Raw genomic sequence first — 24,568 nt, forward strand, 5'->3', positions numbered from 1 at the left:
CACCCCATCCGGTGGTCCTGTGATCTCTCCCTGCCTCCATTTGCTTTGTGATATTTTATTACCTTGTGAAGTATGTGATCTCTGTGACCCACACCCTATTCGAGCCCTCCCTCCCCTTTTGAAAACCGCTAATAAAAACTTGCTGGTTTTATGGCTCGGGGAACATCATGGAACCTGCCAACATGTGATGTCTCCCCCGGACACCCAGTTTAAAATTTCTCTCTCATGTACTCTTTCCCTTTATTTCTCAAACCAGCCGAGATGCTTAGGGAAATAGAAAAGAACCCTTGTTAAATATCGGGGTGGGGTTTTCCCCCAGTACTTTCCCAGCCTCTGATAACCACAATTTTACTCTCTACTTCTATGAGCTCTTTTTTTAAGCTTCCATATATGATTGGGAACAGGTGGTATTTATCTTTATGTGCCTGACTTATTTCACTTAACATAATGTCCTTCCAGTGTGAGGATTGAGGAGAGCAGACATTTTATTGTTCATCTCCATGTTGAGCATCAGAAATGTTCCCAATTAAAAAATGATTACAAATATGTTATATCAGGAACTGTGGCTTGCCTATGGGTCCTGGGTGGGCAAATAACTAATTTAGATTCAGTAGGAATAGGCTTGAAATTTCCTAGACCAAGATATGATTTGGCTATGTCCCCATCCAAATCTCATCTTGAATTGTAGTTCCCATAATCCCCACATGTCTTGGGAGTGACCCAGTGGGAAGTAAGCTAATCACAGGAGCAGTTACCATCGTGAGGTTCTCGTGATAGTGAGTTCTCACTAGATCTGATGGCTCTACAAGGAAGGGGCTTTCCCCATTGTTGCTCAGTTCTTCTCTTTCCTGCTACCATATGAAGAAGGACGTATTGGCTTCCTCTTGCACCATGATTGTAGGTTTCCTGAGGCTTCCCAAGCTATGCTGAACTATAAGTCAATTTAACCTCTTTCCTGGCCAGGCACAGGCTCATGCCTATAATCCCAGCACTTTGGGAGGCTGAAGCACCTGGATCACTTGAGTTCAAGACCAGCTGGGCCAACATGGTGAAACCCTACTAAAAATACAAAAATTAGCTGGGCATGGTGGTGCTTGCCTGTAATCCCAGCTGTGTAGGAGGCTGAGGCAGGAGAGTTGCTTGAACCCAGCAGGTGGAGGTTGCAGTAAGCCGAGATTGCACTGCTGCACTGCCAGTCTGGGCTACAGAGTGAGGCTGTGTCTCAAAAAAACAAGACAAAACAAACAAAACAAAACCCCTCTCTTTCCTTTATAAATTACCCAGTCTGGAATATGTCTTTATTAGCAGTGTGAAAACAGACTAATACAGACCACAGGGGTGGGAAATCCATTCTTTTGGGCCAAGTAATCTTACTTTTCTTCTAATGTTCAGTGGATAGGCTGATGTCAAGCTTCAAATAGTGAATTATCATAAAGGAAGAAGAGTGGAGGGTGGTGCTGGGGGTAAGAGGTGCAGCACTAAGGCTATGTGGGTCTGATTTCCCAGACTACCTACTCTGAGTGACATTTACCCAGGCTTGACTGGGCACCTCCTATGTCTTAGCTCCTGAATTAATCAGAGTGATTCCTTCCTGGGAACAAAAAGCAGATATTCTCTATCAGGGTCTCTTAATCTCTTCTGAGTACTGCCCCCACTGAGAGTCCAGTAGAAACTATGAATCTTCTCCCTACAAAAAAGCACTCATGTACTTTCAAACAAAATTGTTCTCAGTTTCCATGATGCTCTTAGATAAAAAAAATTTACAAGGCCTCCTGTTTCTGGTTTCCGGGGCCCCACACAAGTGTGCTGGGTGGAGAGAAAAGCTCAGTGGTTTTTTTTTCTCTAACCCTGTTTGGTAAGTTCCCTTTTTAGCCCTGGCCTCTTTCTAGCCAGGCTCTCAACTGTCTCCTGCATTGCTGGGAAGTTCTGGAAGGAAGCATGGGCTCCAGAGGTTGGAATTGGTGTCTGGCTCTGGAATTGCTACTGCTGCCTCTGTCACTCCTGGCGATCAGCATTCAAGGTACTTTCTACCATCTGTCTGCCTGTGATTGTACACTGAAGGCATGATCAGTTGGGAAGGGGAGATGGGATGTAGTTCAACCCTAGAAGCCAGATCTGGTATCTGGAAAGCAGGTATTTCCATTCCAATACCATGGCCATGGCATGGTTGAGGAACCTTTCTTAGCACTGAAGGATTGAGCTTCATCTCCTTTCCCAAGAGGATGTGACCAAAACAGGACCCTGGGGAGAAGGAGAAGTAGGCTCCTCATATTTTGTCCCTTGGTTGGTGGTCCATGAAGTTGTGGAAAAGTGTTTTTTCATTTTGAATAAGAAGAAGCTCTACACTGACAGCTGCCGCATTTTATGCTCTGATACATTGTACTTCATTAGGCATTCTTTGAGACCTCTGTATATGTGAGGTGTTGTGTCCTGAGCCAAGGTAAATGATATTGTCATTGACCCAAAGAAAAGATAGATCAGAATTGTAGGAAGAAAAGCTTGGAAAGGATTGCTGTCTGGGGTCTCTGAATGAGGGTCTGAGAAGAGGCTGGAAGTGCGTCAGCAACAAGGGATCCTTAACACATCTGATTACTAAGAGTTAAGGTCCATTCCTCTGCCACAGCCTGTTCGGTCCCCGTCATGTGCCCAAGGGCTGAGCTAACTTTCCTTCTCCTGTTAGAGCTACCTCACCTTCTTTCTTCATCCAGTACCTGTCTTCTTATGCCAGCTGAGAAACAGTAGTGAAGCCTTTGACTTTCTTGCTATTCCCCCAAGTAAATACTCAAGTCTTTTTAATTTAAAGGGCTTTAATGCTCACCACTCCGAGTAAAACAGTAAAAAAGGAACAAACATGCGGTAGTTACACCGTGGCATAAAATGATGATAGTTTGTAACTTTTAGGGAGGTGAGGCAGAATGTGTGGAGGATAGGTCTCTCACATGCTCTGCCTCTCAGGTAGAATCCTTTGGTTCATGACTGTGTGAGTCTACAGCTGTATGGGTTCTGTGGACCTGACTCAATGCATAGGACATTGGTATGGCCTTGGGAGTGGGGACGGATGTGAAGTATTCATCTAACTATTGGGAAAAACAGGGTTGCCAACAAGAACTGGAATATTTCAGGACTTTCTCTTGGCATACTGAAAACATCCTGACAGTTGGTGGTTCTCTGACTTCTTTTCTAGGCTTCATCTTGGTCATGCATTCTTCTTTGAAACACGCAGACCACACCTGATTATGTTATCCTTTGAATGGATAATATTGGTTTTGATGAGGTTAGGTTATCTATTTCTATAACCTAGGTTAGTAAAATACAAATTAAGCACTTACTGGGTGTCAGACATTGTGCTAGGCATTTTGTATACTTTTTCATTTAACTTTCATTAGAAAATAGTGAGGTGGCTATTATTATCTACATTTTTCAGATGAGAATACTGTCTTTCAGAGAGATTGAGAAATCCTCCTAAGGGCACACAGGTCTAACTTCCAAACCATTTTATTACGATTATGCCTTTCCTAGACTAAGGCCAGAGAATCTTGATGAAGGTCAATGTGCCTAAATCCCTTAATTTTACTGTTTGCCTTAAAAGAGGTGTTTTCTCTTACCTCTGGTTTATGTACATGCCTTCTTTCCACCTAGATTTCCCTCCCTCCTCCCCTCTCCCTGCCTCTCTTTTAGGCATCTGTTTTCATGTGACTTCTTCCTGGACTGGCTGCTTGTGACTATGTTCTGAAGGCATGGTCAGGATTGGAACCTGAGGCTCCAGATTATGGTTTGTGAATTGCTTGATTGATCATATGTTTCCTTGAACTTTATGAAGACAGAAACCACGTGCAGTGTTGTGCTGCTGCACTTAGCACAGGCCTGGAGTGTGGCATGTGCTTGATAAATAATTGTTACACAAATGCATGAACAACTTCAAAAAGCTTCCTTTTGGATGACACATCCATATCTTCCTGAAAGTGCAAGTAGTTTTCTCCTCTGCAGTAAGGGATGCTTCTGTGGAAAAGTTTGAGAAGCACTTTTAGCTCTCTTCTTCCTTCTCTCCTCAGACTTGGGTTTCTCAGCTCTTCAGTTTCAAGGCAATGATTCAGGGCATGCTCCACAACTAGCCAACTCCCCATCTGTCCACAACACTTAGCAGGGTGAAGCAGAAAGAGTATTGTACTAGAAATGAGATGACCTGTGTTCTATCTGGTTCCATGCTGCGGGATTTTCAACAAATCATTAAAGCTTCCTGAGGCTCAGCTTCCTCAGCTCTATAATGGGTATAATAATCTGTTCCTCTTTTCTTCAAGGGGTTGCTATTAAGATCAAATCAAATAAAAAATGTGCAATTGCTTTGCATTTGTGACACACACACAATCTGATACAGATGAAAGCCTGGAAAGAGCATCAGTAAATTCCTACGCCCCAAGTACTCACCTGAGCCCAAGACCAGAACTTCTATCTCTTAAACATCTTCTCTAGACTTTCCAGACACATGTCTAAAACTTAACTCATCATCTCTATTCCTGCTATGTGTTGCTATTTAACAAGCTGCCACAATACTGTGGCTTAAAATAATAGCAATGATTTACTTTGCCCACAGATCTGGGGGAAGACTGTTCATCCTGTCTCATTTGGTGCTTTTCATGTGCTTGCAATCACATTATGGTGTGGCCTAGAGTCATGCAAGGCTCTTCACTCACAGGGCTACTGCCTGAACTGAGGGAGGCTCAAAGAGCTGGGTGGCTGGTACCACCCAGCGGAAGCCTCCCAGAGTCGGTGTCCCAAGAGAAACAGGCAAATGCTGCATGGTCTTTTCTAAGCTAGCTTTGCAGTTCACACTTCCGGTGTATTCCATTCACTGAAGCCATCACCAAGCCTACTCAAGTTCAAGGGGAATGGGCACAAAGTCCATCACTTGATGAAAGGACTGTCAAAAAATTTACAGACTTTAAAAAAAAAAAAAAACTTCTACAATCCTTCTTCCCCCAAAACCTACTGCTCCTCCACTGTTCCCCACCTCTATAAATGACATCTCCACTTGTCCGGTTGCTCAGGCCAGAATTCCAGAAATCATCCTTGATTCTTTTTTTTCCCTTGCTTCTCATGCCCAATGAGTAAGTCCTGTTAATTCTACTTTCAAAAATATCTCTCAAATATGTACCATTCCATCCACCCCCATGCTATCTATCTTAGATCGAGCCACCATTTTCTCTTATCACCAATTTCCACAATGATGCACTATCCTAACTTCTCTATTTACTGCACTCTCTCTACTCTCTCTAGATAACCTGTTCTCCACCCCACTATTGGTATACATTTTCTAAAATGGTTCTCTGTTTACTTCACTCTTCTGCTTAAAATCTTCAGTAGCCACTGTGGGAAATGAGAAAGCAGAAGCTGTGAGCATAAAGTTCACATTTCATAATAAGCTCACTTCCTGCCCTCCTTAGTCTATGTTTTGCCAGTGAGCTACTTCCTGTTCCATAAATGAATCTCATTTTGGTGTTTCTGAGCTTTTGATTCTTTTCCCGTTTTGTTGGACTATTCACTACCGCCAGTCCTCATCTTTCCCTGGTTTCATCCCACTTAGACTAATTCCTTTTACAGAAGCCATTCTCAACCCCCAAATTCAAGTGATGTGCTCCCTTTTATATGCTTTCTAAGCATTCCATATTTTCCTTTTCCTAACACTTATCATCAGTAGTGAAAGCATCTGATTAATTGTGTGGATTCACTGGAATGAAGCTCAGGGAAGGAGCTGCATCTATCTATTTTATGCATACAGAGTCAAGCACATAGTAACTGCTTACTGCGTAGTTATTAGATGAGTGAATACATGAGGAAGTTCATGTATGCATGTATGCATGGAGGGATGGCTGGATGGAGGGAGGAAAGAAGCAAAGGAAAGAGGGAAGGAATAAATGTCATTGTTTCAGTCAAGCTGGGATCTCAGAGTAGCTCTTACTGGCCCTGATAAATTCTTTCTCACATTTCCCAGTGGCTATCTCAAACTTTCACCCTATCCTCAAGGCCCCTTACCTCAGTCCTCTGCCCTCTCAGCAAGGTATGTGCCTCCTTCTTTGCAGAAGAAATGGAAACTAGAGACCATTAGGCAGGAGGCCCTTCAACTTCCTGCCCACTATCTTCAAACTAGAAACTTTTCTCCACTACCAGCTGTCTTTCCTCCTCCTCTTTTCCTTCAGAGGATGAAGTATCCCTCGTCCCAGCCAAGACCTGTGCCATCAACTCTGCTCTGAGCCCCCCTAGCCCAGGCTCATCAGTCACCTCCCTTCTCTTCATGTCTTTCCTCCACTGAATCCTTTCCTTGGCTTACCTTAGCTTAAGTCTTTCTCTCTTTGAATAACACTAAGAACAAAAACAAAATACTCTCTACTTTTTCATGACCCTTTACATAATGCCCTACCATTCTTTTTCCCATTCAAATTGCAATGTCTGAAGAGAAGAGTCTATTTTTATTGTTTCTCCTTCCTCACCTTCAAATTGCATTGCAATGTTGCCCACTGAGCTCATTATAGTTCCCATCTCAAAACATAGTAGGCTACTTAGCTTCTCACCAAGACACAAACCTAGGGTCTTGGTAGCTATTGCAAAATTACTTCCTAAAAAGGTTTGTACAGGCTTGTTAAATATTTAATCTTATGAGAGAGCTCCAGGTAACTCTGTCTCCACATCTTTAACACGCATCTTCTTTTCTTCCTTAAGAATTTTACTAGAAGCCGTGTGTTTTGTTTTTATTATTTTTATTTTTCTCAATATACAAGAAAACCAAAGAAGTCAACCATGTGTCTTGTTTCTTTTTTGGAGTAGCCAGAACTTACTCTTTAAAACCTTTCTCTTTCCTGGGGAGACTCTTTGGTATGGGATTATGACTTCCTTTGATCTGAATTTTTTCCCTTTACAATTCTGTTTTTCTACAGACAAGAAACATGGGTGGGCACAGGCAGGATCTGGTTCTATTTGTTCTTTTTTTTAAAAGCGAAAGTGAGTCTATTAAGAAAGTAAAGGAATAAGATCCAACTTTGTTACTTTATCCCAACCATCCAGACATATCACCAAATACTTCCTGTTAGAATTAAATCAAAATAGTGGTTTTTTAAAAGGTTGCTTTACCTACTTCCTAAAAGATGGAATTGTTAAGAAGGCAAATCCAGATTTTATCAGCAGTTAATCACTTCTTTATTTCTCAGTAAGAAGTTACAGCCAACCATCAGGACAGCCTTTTTGGAATTGTTACACATGGGTGGTTAAGGAGGGAGGGAGGAAAGATACAATATTGTATGCGTACCTGTCATCAGCACTCATAATATACTGAAATGGGTTGGGCATGGTGGCTCATGCCTGTAATCCCAGCACTTTGAGAGGCTGAGGCTGAGGTCAGGAGTTTGAGACTAGCCTGACCAACATGATGAAACCCCGTATCTACTAAATACAAATAATTAGCCAGTCGTGGTGGTGGTGTATGCCTGTAATCCTAGCTACTTGGGAGGCTGAGGCAGGAGAATTGCTTGAACCTGGGGGACAGAGGTTGCAGTGAGCCAAGATTGCACCACTGCACTCCAGCATGGGTGACAAGAGCGAAACTCCATCAAAAAATTATATATATAAATGATCTGTCTGGTGTTACTACCTGCCTCTGTCATCAGACAGTGGATTGTGTTATCTTCCTGAGTGTATGAGACATGCTGGGGAGTCTGCCAAGGATGACCTAGCTCAGTACTTCTCAACCAGGGTGAACATGGAAGAATTCTGTCCCTCAAGGGACATTTGGCAATATATAGATACATTTTTGGCTGTCACAACTGGACAAGTGTTACTGGCACCTAGTGGGCAGATACCAGGGATGCTGGCAAATATCTTACAATGCACAGAACAGCTCCCTACGAAAACGAATTATACGGCCCAAAATGTCAATAATGTCAAGACTGAAAAACATTGATCTAGACTGCCTATTATGACCACTTCTGTTAATTCATGTGGAAACAAGTAACAGAAGGAGAACAAGTCAGGAATATGTCTAGTGATTTTAAAATCCTGGAAAGAATGTCCTCCTAGGCTGTATGCTCCAAGAAGCCAGATACTCTATCCACCTTGCTGACAGCAGAGTCTAGCACAGTGCCAAGCATGTTGTGGTTGTGCGATGACTGTTGCTGGCTTGAACTGATTTTGTCAGAGGGATTATAGGACATGGGCTGGACCAATCAGAAGCACTGTAGAAATGAATGCCTAGGTATTTCTGAGTACAAACAAGGACAGGGTAAGCACTCAATAAACATTTGTTGAATAGATAGATGAATGGTTGGAAAGCTGAATGAACAGGAACTTGAAAGTCCTGGGGACACAGATAAAAATCTTTTAGTGGTTGAGAATGTTTTGGAAATGATGGATAGGTGGAAAGTGAACAGCTAGTATACATTATGTTGAAGAGTACAATTGAGTTTTTGTGTGGCAGCATATGACACCAGAGTGATATAGGACATATTTCCTCTTCTCCTACCTTTAGTTTTTTTATACTGCTCTTTTTTAGGCTTTGTATACATATTCTAAGTTCTCTCTCCGCAAAAAAAGCCAACAGACCTCACTTCATCTTGTACCTTGTCCTTATCATCTTTTCTTTCTCCTTAACCAAACCAGGTTTTTAAAAATACCCCAAGGCTTATACAATTTGGAGTATTCTCAAGAAAAAGAAAAAGAAAAAGAAAAGAACAAAACTAAATACAAATAGGAACAAAAATAAATTCAATTAGAACAACAACAACAAAAAAAGAAATCCCAGGGAATTAGTACAAGTTTAAAAAATACAAATACTACTCAGATCATGACAGCAGAAAATATAGCACCATATTTTTAGTTAATGAAATGCCTTCATGTTTCCACAATACTTTGCTACTGAATAGCTCTGGCTGTTGTTCACTTCCAACCTGCTTTCTCCTCTGCATCCCACCTGCAGCCCAATTGCAACGTGTCCTACGGCCATTGCCGGTGAGTCAGTGCAGAGGGCAGCAGGAATATTCCTGGATGCAATTGCTTCACTGAAGTGGCTAGCAGGAACTTCCAAGAGTTTGCAACCCTCATACATGTATCCCACTAATCCCAACTAAGTAATTCCCATTTCTACTTCCCCTTAGCCAGATCTCAAAATGCCCGTAACTGAGATGCCAACCAACAAAAGCAGAAATGTGATGAAGGGGATGTTGTAGTAGACAGAGGCTGTGGTGTGATTATTTGTGTTTAAGATATGTTTTGTAAAATGGATTCCATGAACACACTGCTAGGGCTCCTCCAGGGCCGTCCACGAAGCCTGAAGCTTCAGCTTCATCACTTTCACAGGAAATCTGCCTCTGATCCAAACCTTGTGAAATGATAGTTTAAACAGTCTCCACTTGCTTACCTTCCAATAACTTGCTAATAAATATATTGTAAATGCACACACAAGACATGAGCCGTTTTTACAGGAACACTTTTTTTTTTTTAACAGGACCAAACATTATTAAAGCTAAAATGTCACCATCTGCTCTCCCCAATCCCACTCCCTCTCTGACTGTGTCTCTCAACATCCAATCCCCTTGCTCACTCCACACTACCCACTCACCGCCTCCTTGTTGTCGTTGACGTATGGCAGGCAAACCCCTGCCCCAGGGCCTTTGCTCTGGCTCTTTCCTCTATCTGGGTCCCTTTTACCCCATATATCCTCTTGGCCACCTCTCTCCTCCAAGTCTTTGCTCAGATGTGACCTACTTATCACCTTATAAATGAAGTTCACCCTTTTACCCCTACCAGTACTTGTGACTCCCCTTACCCTATTCTAGGTTTTCTCCTCTGTCATGGCAATGATCACCTCCTTACATACTATATAGTGTGTTGGGTTAGTGTGTTCATTGCTTACGTCTTTTCACCCCACTCTAATGCAAGCTCTGTTAAGGTAGGGATCTTTGCTGCTTAGTTCACTGATATATCCCAAGTGTCTCAAATCGTGCCTGACAGATAGTTCTCAACAAATATTAGCTTTTAATCATCCTTTGGCTTACCTTAGTGGTCATCTCCCCCGAAGAGATTTTTCTTAGTATTTTCTCAATTTTCTATCCCTACCCTCTGGATAGGAATACATTCCCATAGCCCACTGTGTTTATTGTCAGGACTCAGAAAACAATGCCCCAAAATCATGGCCTCAGAAGCAGCCTCAGAAGTGAAAGTTTTTCTCTGACCTTCTCCTGCCCTCCTGTCTATCAGTCCCATTCTCCCCTAGGCTAGCCATAGACACTGGAATCCCTCTTTCCCAAGGCGGGCCATAGAAGCCAAAACCCCTTTTCCCCAAAGCCAGCTATAAAACCTAAATATACCACCCTAACTTTCCTTGAGCCTTTCTATGTAAAAAAAAAAAAAAAAAAAAAAAAAAAAAAAAAAATTATCTGACCTATCTTGTTTAATTGTGAATCATAAGACCCCCATTCTAGAGAGGGCCTGCCCCACACGCAGGAGGAAGGGAGGAATCCGGCACAGAGAGGCCAAGCAGAATCTAGACAGACAGGCCTTGCTGGGTTTCCCCCAAACAGTCTATTGGCATTCGATCATACCCTTTTTGTACAATCATATTTCTCCATGACTGTCCATTCTTTGTTGAACCTAAGCATAAAAATGAACAATTTGCCCTAGACTGCTTAGTTTTCATTGGAAGTCCATTCATTCCACAGGCTCTGCTTACACGTTAATCTGTATGCCTTTCCTCCTTAATCTGCCTCTTGTCAGTGATTTTTGGCAAACTTTCAGAAGGGGGAGGGGAAGCTTTCCCTTGGTCCCCACATTACCTTTATTGCAGTCACCAAGATAATATATTAGGATTATTGGTTTGTGTGTCTGTCCTCCCACATTGGTGTATTAAATATTTTAAATAGAATAATGTACTTTTTATGTCTATGCCTCTAGGGACTAACAAAATGCTTACTGAGCTAGGAATAGACAGGAAACACAAGACCAGAGAGGAGATATGACTTGTCATCAGTTTACTTGAAATCCTACTGGTATGAGAGTAAGGGAGAGAGCCAGGCCCAACCTCAGTTGGCCTTACTCAATTCTTTTATTTTCTGGGGACAGTACTAGATGAATTATAAGCAACACCCCCTTCCCCCATGCCCACTTTTCAAGCTCCAACTTTTCTTGAGTTCCTGAGCAGGAGACCTGGACTTCCAGTGAAAACCATACTCGCTTCTCCTAAGCAGAAATCCCTTCCTTCTCGCCTGTTCCACCAGCCCAGGCTATACCCTAGGCCTCTCAGCAACATTGCCTTCTCTGTGTCAGGTCTCACTGTGACTCTCATTGGCAGGTTACTTGGTACATATGACCGTGGTCTCCAGCAGCAATGTTACTCTGAACATCTCTGAGAGCCTGCCTGAGAACTACAAACAACTAACCTGGTTTTATACTTTCAACCAGAAGATTGTAGAATGGGATTCCGGAAAATCTAAGTACTTTGAATCCAAATTTAAAGGCAGGGTCAGACTTGATCCTCAAAGTGGTGCACTGTACATCTCTAAGGTCCAGAAAGAGGACAACAGCACCTACATCATGAGGGTGTTGAAAAAGAATGGGAATGAGCAAGAATGGAAGATCAAGCTGCAGGTGCTTGGTGAGTCAGGGGAGCCAAAGGGCAAATCTCCACTCCAGTGGCCCTGGATGGACCACTGTGGCTTCCTGGAAGGCATGGGGCACTCTCGGGGAGGAGGAGAGGAAAACCTCAGGACAGGTTTGATTCGTTTTTCCTTGATCCAATTCTGTTTGGGAGTGAGCCTAGGTCAACAGACCCCTAAATTAACAATCTTAGGACATTTAACACCTCTTCTGAAATTAGTGAGTCTAAGCTTTGAAGAGAAGGAAAACTAGAGATGTTTCCTATTTCCTTCATTTTGTCCTGTGGTCATCCTAAATCAGCTCAGCTCATCTTAATTATATCTCTGAAATTAGGCTTCACTGGACTTAAGATAAAAGAGAATGTATTAATATAAAGAATGGGGCAGGAGTTATTAGGAGAATTTTTCAACTTTCATAATGGGTGGGACAAAAAAACTTCCACTCATAGCTCCAGTCTAACCAGTTTATATTGAATAGGGACTAGGACATTATACTTGGAGCCAGACAGACTTGGGTTCAAAACTCTGGTCAGTTGCTGACTAGCTGTGCAACCTTGAAAAAAGATCTTCACATCTCTGTGCCCATATTAGGTAAGACTCTTTTGATAGCAAGTAACAGAAACTAATCCAATGTACCTTTACCAAAAAAGAAGAATTTAGTTTAAGAAACTGGGGCTATTTAAAGCAATTAAAAGAGCTAGGAAGGGCTGAAGGGGAGAAGATTGAAAACCAGGGTCAAGCTAGAACCCCTAGCTTCAGGAATCTGTGGACTGTGCCTATGGATTTGGATTCCTGCCATTTTACACATGTTATCTCTCAAAGCTTAGACTTTTGCTCCTCTGAGTTTCAATTCTCAGGGCAATTTAAAGACAGAGAAACTGATAGTCCCAATTTAGTTCAAGTATGCGTACCTGATCTAAACAATTATGGTGAAAGGGTCAGATTATAAGGCAGAAACATGGATATGGGGAGAGCTCCAGCGGTTCGGGTATGCAATTCTTGTAGAAGAGTGGGGCTAAGTGTCCAAGAGTGGTGCTCCCTTGAGAGCCTTGGGTTCTTCATCATATTATGAGAATAATTCTACTTACCTTTTAGGATGTTATTAGTATCAAAGTAGATAAGGAAAGTGAAAACATTTTTTAAAATGTCAAAACGTGCAAATGAAGAGTGTTGTATACATTCAAGTTCCACCAGCCAGACAGTCCCTGATCCAAGCAGTCAGATTCCCTTTTCACTCTTCTTCCATGTCATATGGGCTGAAAATTCAGAAAGTCCTGGGAACAAAAATATTCAAGGTCTCTTACAGTGGTTTTCTGGTTAACACGCTCTACAAGATAATTTTTTTTTTTAAAGCCCTAATGTGTATCATTTACCAACTTTGTAATTTCTGTGGTTTAAATACCACTACCACAGTTGATTTCAATAAACTAATGGTTTCACAAAAAGCTTGCAACATTTCTGAGTACTTAAAAATCCACAAACTGTCTTGGGCTTCAGCACACCCTGCCTGAGGGTAAGATTTCCAGGATGTGGTTAGCAGAAAAAAAATGGTCCTCTGGTCCAGACCAAGCATTTCTGTCAGCTCGTAGTGAGCATCTTGGAGCTGGACAACCCAAGCTGGCTCAATTAATTCCATCAGCAAAGTGTCCAGTGGTATGCTGATCACCATGGGAAATGCAGAAGTAGTGTAAGATATGAGGCCAGAACACAGGAAATGATGAAAACCAGGATAAAAATTGCTCAATTAAAGCATGTAGGGGAAGTCCAGTCAACTTTTATCTCCTCTGTAGTCTGAGCAATCTCTTAGCAATCTGAGATCGGCTTCACAGAGGAGACAAAACCAGAGTTCTAGAGACCAGATTGGTAGAGCTTCTAGAGCCTCTCCACACATACAACCAAGAGACAAGCTCTGATCTGGTCAATATTTTAATCGTATGGGGTTTGAGCTGCATTGATTCTGCAGATGTTTTGCCCTTGACCAGAATGAAAAGATCTCAGAGGACTGCAGGTAAACCAGCCTTAGCCAAGGAAAGACCAGATGCAGGGACTATCTCTCATTCTCTCTGGCAGCAGTACAACAATAATAATGGTAAAATGACCTCTAGAATGTATGTAATACTTACATTCTGCAAAACGCAATTATCCATGACAGGTGACATTTTATCTTTACTAGCATTGTGTGATGAGGTAGAGTCAGTTCACAGATGACAGCAAGGGGGTTAACTACCTTGCCTAATGTCACTCCACTAGAGTCAAGTCCAGGACCCAGACTGGTCTCACTCCAAAACCAGTGTTTCTGTGCCTGCTTGCCTCCCTTCCTTTCCTTTCCCTTCCCTTCCCTTCCTTCCTTTTTCTCTTTCTCTTTCTTCCTTTCTTTCTTCTATTTTTTTTTTTTGAAGGTCTTCTTCACCTTTTTGAAGGTCTGCTGGAATGCAGGGGTACAATCATAGTTTATTGCAGCCTCAAACTCCTGGGCTACAGCAATCCTCCTACCTCAGCCTCCTGAGTATCAGGGACTACAAGTGCACACCACCACACCTGGCTACTTTTATTTTCTATTTTTTTTTGTGAAAACTGAGTCTCTCTATGTTGCCCAGGCTGGTCTCTAACTCCTGGCTGCAAGCAATCCTCCTGCCTCAGCCTCCCAAAGTGCTGGGATTACAGGTGTCAGCCACTGCACCTGGCTGTGTTTTATCCTTTCTATCTCATAACTACTTCATTCATTCTTTCACGAGATACTTATAGAATACCTGCCGTGTGGCAGGGATTGTGCCAGACATGGAGATATCAAAGCTAGCAGACCAATCTGTTTGTCACAATTGACGTGGCTGGAAGTTACATGAAGTTCTTCTCTGTAGCTCTGCCAGAGTCTAGAAGGTTGGCACCTGCACTGGATGGTTGTGTAAAGGACTTTGCCACGCACAGGCAGGTACCTCTTACCTTAGGACTCTTGCCGAATCTGAACCCGATAATTCTTGAGAGACAGACCAGTCAAGGTGCCTGCCATGAACCATTGCTAGAGAAGTGTCCCTGAGCATCACAGACAGTTGGTATACTAAGTTTGATCCCAGCAATTCTCTGGGCTATTCGTTCAGGCTCACACATGATCATAGCCCCATTTTGTTCCCAAAGCATATAATGGACTCTGGCGCCCCCTCCAGGACCCAGCTTAGCTTCACTGCCTAGGAGCAGCGCTTGCAGTCTGTGAGGCCTCAGGAGGTCAAGGCTGCTCACTGGCTCCCTCTGTAGAACTTCTTCTTCATGACTCTGCCTCCTGGGGCACTCAGGCCCCTTCCCTGGGTCCCTTCGTTCTTTGTTAGCTAAACCTTCACAGCATGAATGCCTCACTGTCTCATAACATCCTCCTCACTTTCAGACCCTGTACCCAAGCCTGTCATCAAAATTGAGAAGAGAGAAGATGTGGATGACAACTGTTATCTGAAACTGTCATGTGTGATACCTGGCGAGTCTGTAAGCTACACCTGGTATGGGGAACTCCCGAAGGAGATCCAGAACAGTGTGCTTGAAACCACCCTTAAGCCACACAAACACTCCAAGTGTTATACTTGCCAAGTCAGCAATTCCGTGAGCAGCGAGAATGGCACGGTCTGCTTCAGTCCACCCTGTACCGTGGGTAAGAAGGATCCCTGGGAGCTGAGGGGGGCACAGGATAACTGGAGTTCTGTTGAACGAAGAAAGGCTGGGGGTTCTATGCAGCCTTCTTGCACGGTGTTGTGGTCAATCCCTAAGGTGTCTGGGAGAGCTGGGAGATGTGGGTTCTGCCGCCAGCTCTACCACCAACTCCCAGCCAGCTCACCTCACCTTCATGGGTCTCAGTGTTCTCACCTGCAAAGGACGTTTGACAGAGATCTCTGATGCTCCTCTTCTCTCTCCCGGTATAACAAAGCATAGTCCTGACACCTGAGGCCAGGGTCATCGTAGAGCAGTCTGAAACATCAGGGTGAGCAGGGAGAAAGAAGGGCAAGTGGGCAAGCAGCTGTCTAGAGGAGCTTCATTCGACAGCCAAAGTCAGCCAAGGAAAGAGGGACCGAGGTCGTTAGACAGCCAAAGTCAGCTAAGGAAAGAGGGACTGAGGAAATGGGCCTGAGAGAGGCCATCGAGGAGGCGTGAGAGCCTGAGCTTCAGGCGAAGCTTCTCCTCCTCAGGCTGATGTTCCTAGGCGAAGTTAGGAAGCCAAATTCCCCTGTCTCCTGGGAGGATCCACTCATTGGAGTGTCACACCTGCTCCAGATCAGGCCTACACTGGTGCCAGCATGGGACAGCTAAGGCTGTGGGTTTTAGAGTCAGTCACAGCTGAGATCACTTCTAGGACTGTCACTTACTAGCTAAACAAGTTTCTTAGCTTCCCCAAGTCATGTTCTTCCTAAATAAAGGACAAAATAACAGTTCTTATCTCGTGCTAAGGATTCAATGAGACAAGACATGGAACCTGCCTATCACAGTGCTTGACAAGTCCTTAATAAGCAGGGACTAAATGAGATGCAGTCTCTTAGAGTTTTGGGGACCCCTTAATAAACTTAGATCAGTATCTCCAGCACTCTGGGCCCCCTACCCTCCACAATCCCGAAGTCAGATTCCTGAGCCCTGGCGTACACATTCTTCTAGAATAACTCAGACCTGAGGTGCTCACCTTCACCTGTAACCCCTGTCATGCTCAGTCAGCAGGGATTCTGGCCTCTGAGAAAGTTGCTGTTTCATGGTCTTCCTGGGCTCTCTCTATGCTCCTCATCTGCACTGATTTCTTTATCTCTACTCTCACATGTGGACTACGGAGCCTGCATGCTCTTCCTTATTCTTCCTAACTCACTGGAGTTAGGAGCAGCCTCTCCTGATATGCCCTGTTCTTCTGCCACCATAGAGCCACTGTGACAGCTTGGTGTTTGACCATGAGAACACAATTTAGCTGGTGGTTCCAACACCACCTTCATATCAATATCACATCCTGAGATCCAGAAAAAGGCAGAAGCACATTCCCTGTCCTCTATAAAATGGGTGTGACTGTTCATCCGAAGAGCAGATAAAAGCAATAATAAATCCATTTTCTTTTTGAAAGGGTAAAACCCATCTGTCAGTTTTTAGTTATCCTAGAAAGCTCCCTCAAACTCCCTTCCCTATTGTATCACTCATTCCTTTTTTGTTTTGATTTTCTCCAGCTCAGCCCTGCCCCACCCCAGCATCTAAGTTTTCCTTCCATCCTCTTTCTTTTTCTTTCCTTTTCTGTCTTCCTTTCCCTTCCCTTCTTCTTTCTAGCTAGTGCAGATACTTAGTGGGGTGGAGAAACAAGGAAAGGAAGTGATCCTTTTCTCTCTAAAGTCAGTTGTGCATTGTATTATGTGGTCATCTGTCTGTACCTGAAGACCTACCCTACCTCGTTGATGTCCAGAGTAGGGCAGTGATGCTTTCCCAGGCCACAGATATGTCAAGGTAACCTTTGAGCACAGGACCCAGCTAAGCCAGTGATATTTAAGGAATTTCTGCACTTTTTATACTTTATGTTTGGGGAGATTGAGGAAGAGAATGTCCCAGGGAAATAGGATGGGATTCAGGGAAGAAATTCATTCTGCTGTTCTGTGAGCTCCCACACCAGTGTCCAGTAACCCCGCCCCTTCTCAATACATTAGTCAAGATACCTAAGTGTATAGGATTTTCTTGCTCTTTCAGCCCGGTCCTTTGGAGTAGAATGGATTGCAAGTTGGTTAGTGGTCACAGTGCCCACCATTCTTGGCCTGTTACTTATCTGAGATGAGCTCTTTTAACTCAAGTGAAACTTCGAGGCCAGAGGATCTTGCCCGTTGGTAACCTTGCTCCTCACGTGGACAGAAACTGTATAAGATGAGTGGAAGCATGCTGCTGAATTATCAACGAGGATTTTCAAGTTAACTTTTAAAAACTGGCTATTATTTAATTTTGTATCTCTTTGTGGTTTTCTAGTAAACTTACAGAGACATAGAGATACACACACGTTTTTCCCACCAAAAATTGTGACAACACCGTGAATGTTTTATTATTTTTTTTAAAAAATAAACATTTGATATAATTGTCAACTAACTGAATTCCTGAAGTTGTCCCAAATCTGTCAGACAGTGCCTGCTCCATCAGCCGGGAGAAACTGGAATCTGGAAACATAGAGGGGAGAGTCTGGGGCCACTGGCTCCTGTGTGTCAACACAGCTGAGGAGCCAATTTGTGCTACCTCTGACCCTTATTCCAACATCGATGCCAAGCCTCCTGGGGTTCCAGCTCCCCTGCCAAGCCTTTGCCTCCTTTCCAATGGCTTGCCTTGCTCTAGCCCCTCTGAGGACCACTCTCCTTAAGTCTGCTGCAAACATAGGTTCAGGCTTGCTCCCTCAGAAGGAAGGATGCAGTTCTACCTCATAAGAAGCCTTCCTGCCCCACAGGCCTTGTGTAGAGAGCTGAGGTCTCTCTCCTCTTTTCCATTGACGCTGTGTGGGCAACTTTTCAACTCTCAGTTGCTTCATGGGATCCCAGAAAACCATCAGATCGACACAATGGTCTCACCAGAGTTGTCTGCTATATGCAGGTAGGAGTCCCCAGGCCCACCAATGACATAACACCTGGGATTTTTGCTTAATGTCCCCTCCTCTAAGTCCTCTCATGTGCCTGGAGCTGAGAGAGTCACTACAGAATGCACTTCCCCTTCAGAAAAAACTGCCCGCCACAGACTGCTTGCCTTTAAAACCAGACCAGCCTCCCTAACCTCACTTGTGGCTCTTCCCTCCTCACCCCATCTCCTTGGTGATAGAGACGGTGCTGTGTGTGTTTGCCACACCTTCTCATTTTCCCCTGGGTGAGTGAAAAAACTCCTTTTCCCAACTACTTTTGTGTTTAGCTGGAGCCATGTCATGAAATCTGCCCAAAAGAAAGTGGGTGGAATGGATATGGCAGGAGTGAAGACTTCAGACAGTGGGGCTACATGATGCAAGGAACTGCATCGGAGCCATTGTTTGGAAGGCAGCTGCCTGCCCTGCATTGCACAAGCATGATAAGAAAGGTAGGCTTTTGTCTTTTCCACAAGTCAACGTGGGCTCCCGAAGAAACCCACCACCCCAAGACCAGCCTGTAGTCCCATCCAAAATAACTTCTGAGCAGCCTGCATCCCCATCCAAACTCACTTCTGAGCAGCCTACATCCCCATCGGAACTCACTTCTGAGCAGCCTGCATCCCATCCAAACTAAGCCCTGAGCAACCTGCCTACTCATACGAACTCACCCCCAAACAGCGTGCATCCCATCCGAACTCACCCCTGAGCAGCCTGAAGCCCCATCCGAACTCACCCCTGAGCAGCCTGAAGCCCCATCCCAACTCACCTTTGAGCAGCCTGCATCCCCGTCTGAACTCACCCCTGAGCAGCCTGCATCCCATCCGAGCTCACCCCTGAGCAGCCTGCATCCCATCCGAGCTCACCCCTGAGCAGCCTGCATCCCACCCGAACTCACCCCTGAGCAGCCTGCATCCCACCCGAACTCATCCCTGAGCAGCCTGCATCCCATCCGAGCTCACCCCTGAGCAGCCTGCATCCCATCCGAGCTCACCCCTGAGCAGCCTGCATCCCATCTGAGCTCACCCCTGAGCAGCCTGCATCCCATCCGAGCTCACCCCTGAGCAGCCTGCATCCCATCCGAACTCACCCCTGAGCAGCCTGAAGCCCCATCCCAACTCACCCCTGAGCAGCCTGAAGCCCCATCCCAACTCACCTCTGAGCAGTCTGCATCCCCATCCCAACTCACCCCTGAGCAGCCTGCATCCCCGTCCGAACTCATCCCTCAGCAGCCTCCATCCCCATCCGAACTCATCTCTGAGCACCCTGTATTCCCATTCAAACTCACCTCTGAGCAGCCTGCAGCCCCATCCGAACTCACCGTTGAGTAGTCTGCAGTCCCACTCGAACTTATCCCTGAGCAGCCAGCATCCTGCACATGGACCATTTCCATTCCCTTTCCGCATCCTGCACATGGACCAAATCCACCCTTCTCCTTCCCCTCACTTTTCTCAGTGAAAGAAGAGGTTTTCTTTTCGGGAATGTCATGCCCGCGCGCGCGCACACACACACACACACACGCGCGCGAGCGCGAATGGGATAAACAAGCAGTAAGAAGGAAACAAATGCCACTTTCTGTCACAAATAAGCACATTGCTCAGCTGCTAAGGAACCAGCGCACCTCTGCGGACATTGCATTTGTATTATTTCCAGTTACTTGGAAACCTGAGGTAAATCTCACCTTAGACGGCTCAGGTCACAGGCACCAATGGTTCCCTGCTCCTCCCATCCCTCAAGGCAGTGCCAGACACATAATTTGTGGGGCTCAGTGCAAAATGAAAATGTTGGCCCCCCTGGTTTGAAAAACAAGGAAAATGTGCCAGTAACAGTACTGAAATATTAAGCTTTTTCCTTTCTTCCACAGTCTCTCTAATTGAATTGGTATTTTTTTATTTGCTTGCTATTTAATGCTGTTCTAAGTAAAGGCAAATTAAAAATTTAAATTTTCGTGAATTTTACTTTCTATTTTTTAAAATGTCAGTTTTAAATGAAAATAAAATATTTAATTCATATTTGGAATCATTGCAATTACTCAGTTCATATTTCATGGCTCATGCATGCATATATATTTTGCTCTTATTGGAAGTGTACAAACGCTGCAAAAATCCAACTTAACTTTTTAATTTTACTTCTTGTTGCATACATGTTCTTCCAACACTCTGTGACAGCCAGTGGCTCCCATAACATTACTACTTTGCACTTGCTTTAAGTTTCACTGAACTCCCACACATTTTGGGTAGGTCCGCTGGAGTGCCGTGCTCATGGGACATGAAAAAGGAATGGTGGCAGATATGCAGATTCCACGTATCTTCCCTTCTCATCTGCATGCTCCATTGTCCCAAAGGACTTCAGTGAAAAAGCAGAAGCTGAAAGAGAAAATTATCAAGAATTTCCAGATAGTGACAGCAACAGCAGAGCACTAACCCAGATACAGGACCCTTCTGACCTGGGGCCCCATGTCACTGCACAGGTCACAAGCTCATTAAGCCAAATTTACCTCAGAGACAACTAATATCTTATATCAAGGCAACAGCCTTCTCTAGAAGTCACAAGGCCTGGTTCTTATGTTCCCCAGCCCCTGATATGTTTCTATGCATCAAAAGTTAGTAGAAACTAGGCACAACGGCATACATTGTAGTCCCAGCTACTCCCAGGGCTGAGGTAGGAAGATTGCTTGAGACCAGGAGTTGGAGGTTTCAGTGTGCTGTGATCGCACCTGGGAAAAGCCACTGCCAGTCCTGCCTGGGAAACAAAGCAAGACTCTGTATCTTAAAAAAAAAAAAAAGGGTTAGTGTGTTCCCTTCTCAGTATACACAAGCCCATTTGTCTTTGTGCAAAGAGGATACTCCAGAATTTGCCTCAAGTTCAAGTCATGAGTAGCCTCTAGTGAACTGAGGTCTCAGGATAAGTTGCTTCCCCTTGTCCTTCAGGCAGCTCAGGCAAGCTCCGGCACTGCCCTCTGCTGGCTCCACCACAGCAAGTTTAAGTAAAACTTAAAGCCTTGGATTAGGTCAGTGCTTCTCTTTTCTTTTTTTTTTTTTTTTTTTTTTTTTTGAGACGGAGTCTCGCTCTGTCATCCAGGCTGGAGTGCAGTGGCCGGATCTCAGCTCACTGCAAGCTCCGCCTCCCGGGTTCACGCCATTCTCCTGCCTCAGCCTCCCGAGTAGCTGGGACTACAAGTGCCCACCACCTTGCCCGGCTAGTTTTTTATATTTTTTAGTAGAGACGGGGTTTCACCGTGTTAGCCAGGATGGTCTCGATCTCCTGACCTTGTGATCCGCCCGTCTCGGCCTCCCAAAGTGCTGGGATTACAGGCTTGAGCCACTGCGCCCAGCCAGATCAGTGCTTCTCAAACCCTAACTTGCCAGCAAATCACCGGGAGAGCTTGTGAAAATGCAGACTCTGAATCAGTAGGTCTGGGGTGGGAACCAGCTTGTTTCAACAGCCAGCATGAGGTTACACATGGAAGGCTGGCAAGGCCAGGAGCTCCTGTGGACTAAGAGAATGTAACCCTCATATCTGGCTTTGCACAAATAAGCAGCTTGGATTGGGCCCTTGTGTTGGGACCAGGTAGGGGTACATATAAATAGACCTGGCCCCTCATTTATGGCCTATATTTACCAAGTGCTTACCTATGCTAGGGGTCCCATGCTGGAAGCTGCTTATTAATAAGGAACACTGACTAAGCCCATGTATGTTCCAGGCTCTGTGCTGAGCTTTCATTACCTGAATGGCTTTTTTCTTCTTTTCTTTTATTTTCTTTTCTTTTGAGACAGAGTCGCTCTGTCACCCAGGCCTGGAGTGCAGTGGTGTGATCTCCACTCACTGCAAGCTTTGCCTCCCAGGTTCACGCCATTCTCCTGCCTCAGCCTCCTGAGTAGCTGGGACTACAGGCACCCGCCACCATGCCCAGCAAAGTTTTTTTTGTATTTTTTTAGTAGAGACGGAGTTTCACCATGTTAGCCAGGATGGTCTCGATCTCCCCACCTTATGATCTGCTGGCCTCCGCCTCACAAAATGCTGGGATTACAGGCGTGAGCCACCGCGCGCGGCCGTGGCTTTCTTTAAGGAACAGGGCTGCAGGTTGTTTGGAGTGGAAGTGTCTCCAAAAGTCTTCATTGAGGATTTGGACTTTAAATGGTTTCCTTGGCCAGAATAATTTTATACAACTGTTGGCACTCCAGCGGACCTACCCAAAATGTGTGGGAGTTCAGTGAAACTTAAAGCAAGTGCAAAGTAATAATGTTATGGGAGCCACTGGCTGTCACAGAGTGTTGGAAGAACATGTATGCAACAAGAAGTAAAATTAAAAAGTTAAGTTGGATTTTTGCAGCGTTTGTACACTTCCAATAAGAGCAAAATATATATGCATGCATGAGCCATGAAATATGAACTGAGTAATTGCAATGATTCCAAATATGAATTAAATATTTTATTTTCATTTCATTCTGTTGTAAGAAAGCCTTAGAAAGAGAGAGAAAGGACATCTCTCATTGTCCCTTCTTGTCCAGGAATAAAAGGATCAAGCTCCTCCACAGTGTTCTTGTGCTATCTTCAAGTGCATTTGTTAAAGTGGCAGCTCCTGCACCTGGAGAGTATGCTCTCTCTTCCCCACAATTCCTTCCACTCCTCCTCCCCCATCTCTAACCTCCTTAGAAGACTGCATGGTGGGGCAGAGGATGGATTTAGCCCAGAGCCACCTGCGCCAGCTGGCAAATGCTAACCACAGGCTCTATTTTCTTTCACCAGCTGCTCTGCCCAGCCCTTTGCTCCAGTTGGGTGAGAGCCCACTCCTTTTGCCTGGTCCCCTCCCCCAACTCCACCCTGTCTGTCTTTCCTCCTCTCTCCTCCACCATCTTCTTCTCCTACAAATTTTTGTCACCATCATATTCTATTCCCATCATCTTTCCATCTCTCATTTTTCTGTTCCTCTGTCTCACCCTATCCTGCTGATTATTTTTTTTCATAACTCTTGCTTTTCACCCAGACCTCACTATGCCAATTCTGCCTCTGAAGTTCCAGCTGCCCATGAGGGTCTGCACATCCCCTGACAGGCAGTGCCTTGGTTTGTTTCCTTCCTCCCTACTGACATAGGAAACATAGTTCCCTCAACAAGTGCCTCCTATCCCCGTGACTAACTTGGTCAGAGACTCCCTAAGGAGCCAACAACGCAGCAAACACGTTGGTGGGTTCTCTCAACAGATATTTGCAATAGGATTCCCAGAGGCACTTTTCCTAATGCCTCATATTAAGGGCTAGGACAAAAAGACTTCACATTCTAGAAAGCTGCAAATAAATTGCGGCAGCACCACCTCTAGGGCTTAGGAAGGGGTGACTGAACTGGTTCTACTACCCCAATGCTCTTCACCCCCACTCTATATAAACAGAGCTGACTAGGGAGAGAAAAGAGAAAGAGGATCATCAACATCAAAAGTGTTGGAGTTTGAGGAGACCTGCAGCCTTCCCCTTCCCTTTCTACGGGTAAGTTTCTCCACCCATAGCGCCACATGAAAGAGACCTCCAAGAGTGCCACGTGAGAGGTTCAAGGTATGCAAAAGAAAGGGAGACTAAGGTCTCAATTCTAGGTTGGGTAGTGGATCTGTTGATTTTCTTCATGGTAGAAACATGACATTGCAGCAAGATCTGGAGCAGCCTGCACACCCACTGTTTGGCATGGCAAAGATGTAGTAGTTTCCACAGTGGACGCTGCAGGCATAGTCAAGCTTCACTTGTCTTGCCACCCTGGCCACCACGTAAGCAGATCCCAGCAGCAAGAGGTTTTATTGATACATCATTGATGAGAGCTGAGTGGGAGGAGGGCCGGAAGAGGCCAAGCCAGAGATCTTCCACATCAGCACACTACTCAGTGGAGAGTCCCCCACCCCCACCCTGAAAGCCGTTACACCTGTGGTCTACAAAAAACAGAGACAACCACCAGCAGCCAGGTAACTAAGACATAATGTGGTCCTCTCCTCCTGGCCCTATATCATTTGAGAAGCTGGAACTAGATGAGGTAAAATAGAAGGGGAAAGATCAGACCACACCCTCTTCCCTATTACAGATTTTTAGATCATGAGACAAGCTTGGGCTGAAGTGACAGGAACAAGTAAAAGGGGAGTTTTACATCTGAGCCGTACTGTTAAGTTACTGGAAGTGATAGAAACGAAAGTGAATGATTTTCCCAAAACATCCTTAAGTGATGGGAGGCAGATTTGACACAGTCCTCATGTGAATGGGGGAAAATAGTTCTTTGATGTTAGCTCCCAACACACCAAGTTCAGACTGTTCAAGAAACTGGTTAGATGTGTTCATTGAACAGCTGCTATGAGTCAAACACCTTTGCAGATTCAACACT

General features: G+C 44.7%; 1 protein-coding gene across 2 annotated transcripts; it reads left to right on the forward strand.

Annotated features, from left to right (window-relative positions):
- The first annotated feature begins 1,853 nt into the window (after positions 1-1,853).
- On the forward strand, positions 1,854-17,707 carry CD48 (CD48 molecule). 2 transcript variants are annotated; one of them, XM_010360734.2, is made up of 4 exons: positions 1,856-2,020; positions 11,330-11,632; positions 15,010-15,267; positions 17,316-17,707. In XM_010360734.2, exons 1-4 carry the CDS (start codon positions 1,939-1,941, stop codon positions 17,393-17,395), a joined length of 723 nt encoding a protein of 240 aa, XP_010359036.2. In that variant the 5' UTR covers positions 1,856-1,938; the 3' UTR covers positions 17,396-17,707. The 2 variants fall into 2 exon arrangements, with proteins under 2 accessions (XP_010359035.2, XP_010359036.2); XM_010360733.2 differs by having other exon boundaries at positions 1,854-2,020; positions 15,010-17,707.
- Positions 17,708-24,568: the final 6,861 nt, after the last annotated feature.

The sequence above is a fragment of the Rhinopithecus roxellana genome, chromosome 8 (genome assembly GCF_007565055.1).
Source record: "Rhinopithecus roxellana isolate Shanxi Qingling chromosome 8, ASM756505v1, whole genome shotgun sequence".
Lineage (NCBI taxonomy): Eukaryota > Metazoa > Chordata > Mammalia > Primates > Cercopithecidae > Rhinopithecus > Rhinopithecus roxellana.

Bases quoted from the DNA above. Each gene is read 5' to 3' on its own strand.
- CD48 (XM_010360733.2), top strand. From the start codon at position 1,939: ATGGGCTCCAGAGGTTGGAATTGGTGTCTGGCTCTGGAATTGCTACTG. The intron at 2,021-11,329 runs GTACTTTCTACC...TCTCATTGGCAG, and splicing joins CCTGGCGATCAGCATTCAAG to GTTACTTGGTACATATGACC. The intron at 11,633-15,009 runs GTGAGTCAGGGG...CCTCACTTTCAG, and splicing joins GATCAAGCTGCAGGTGCTTG to ACCCTGTACCCAAGCCTGTC.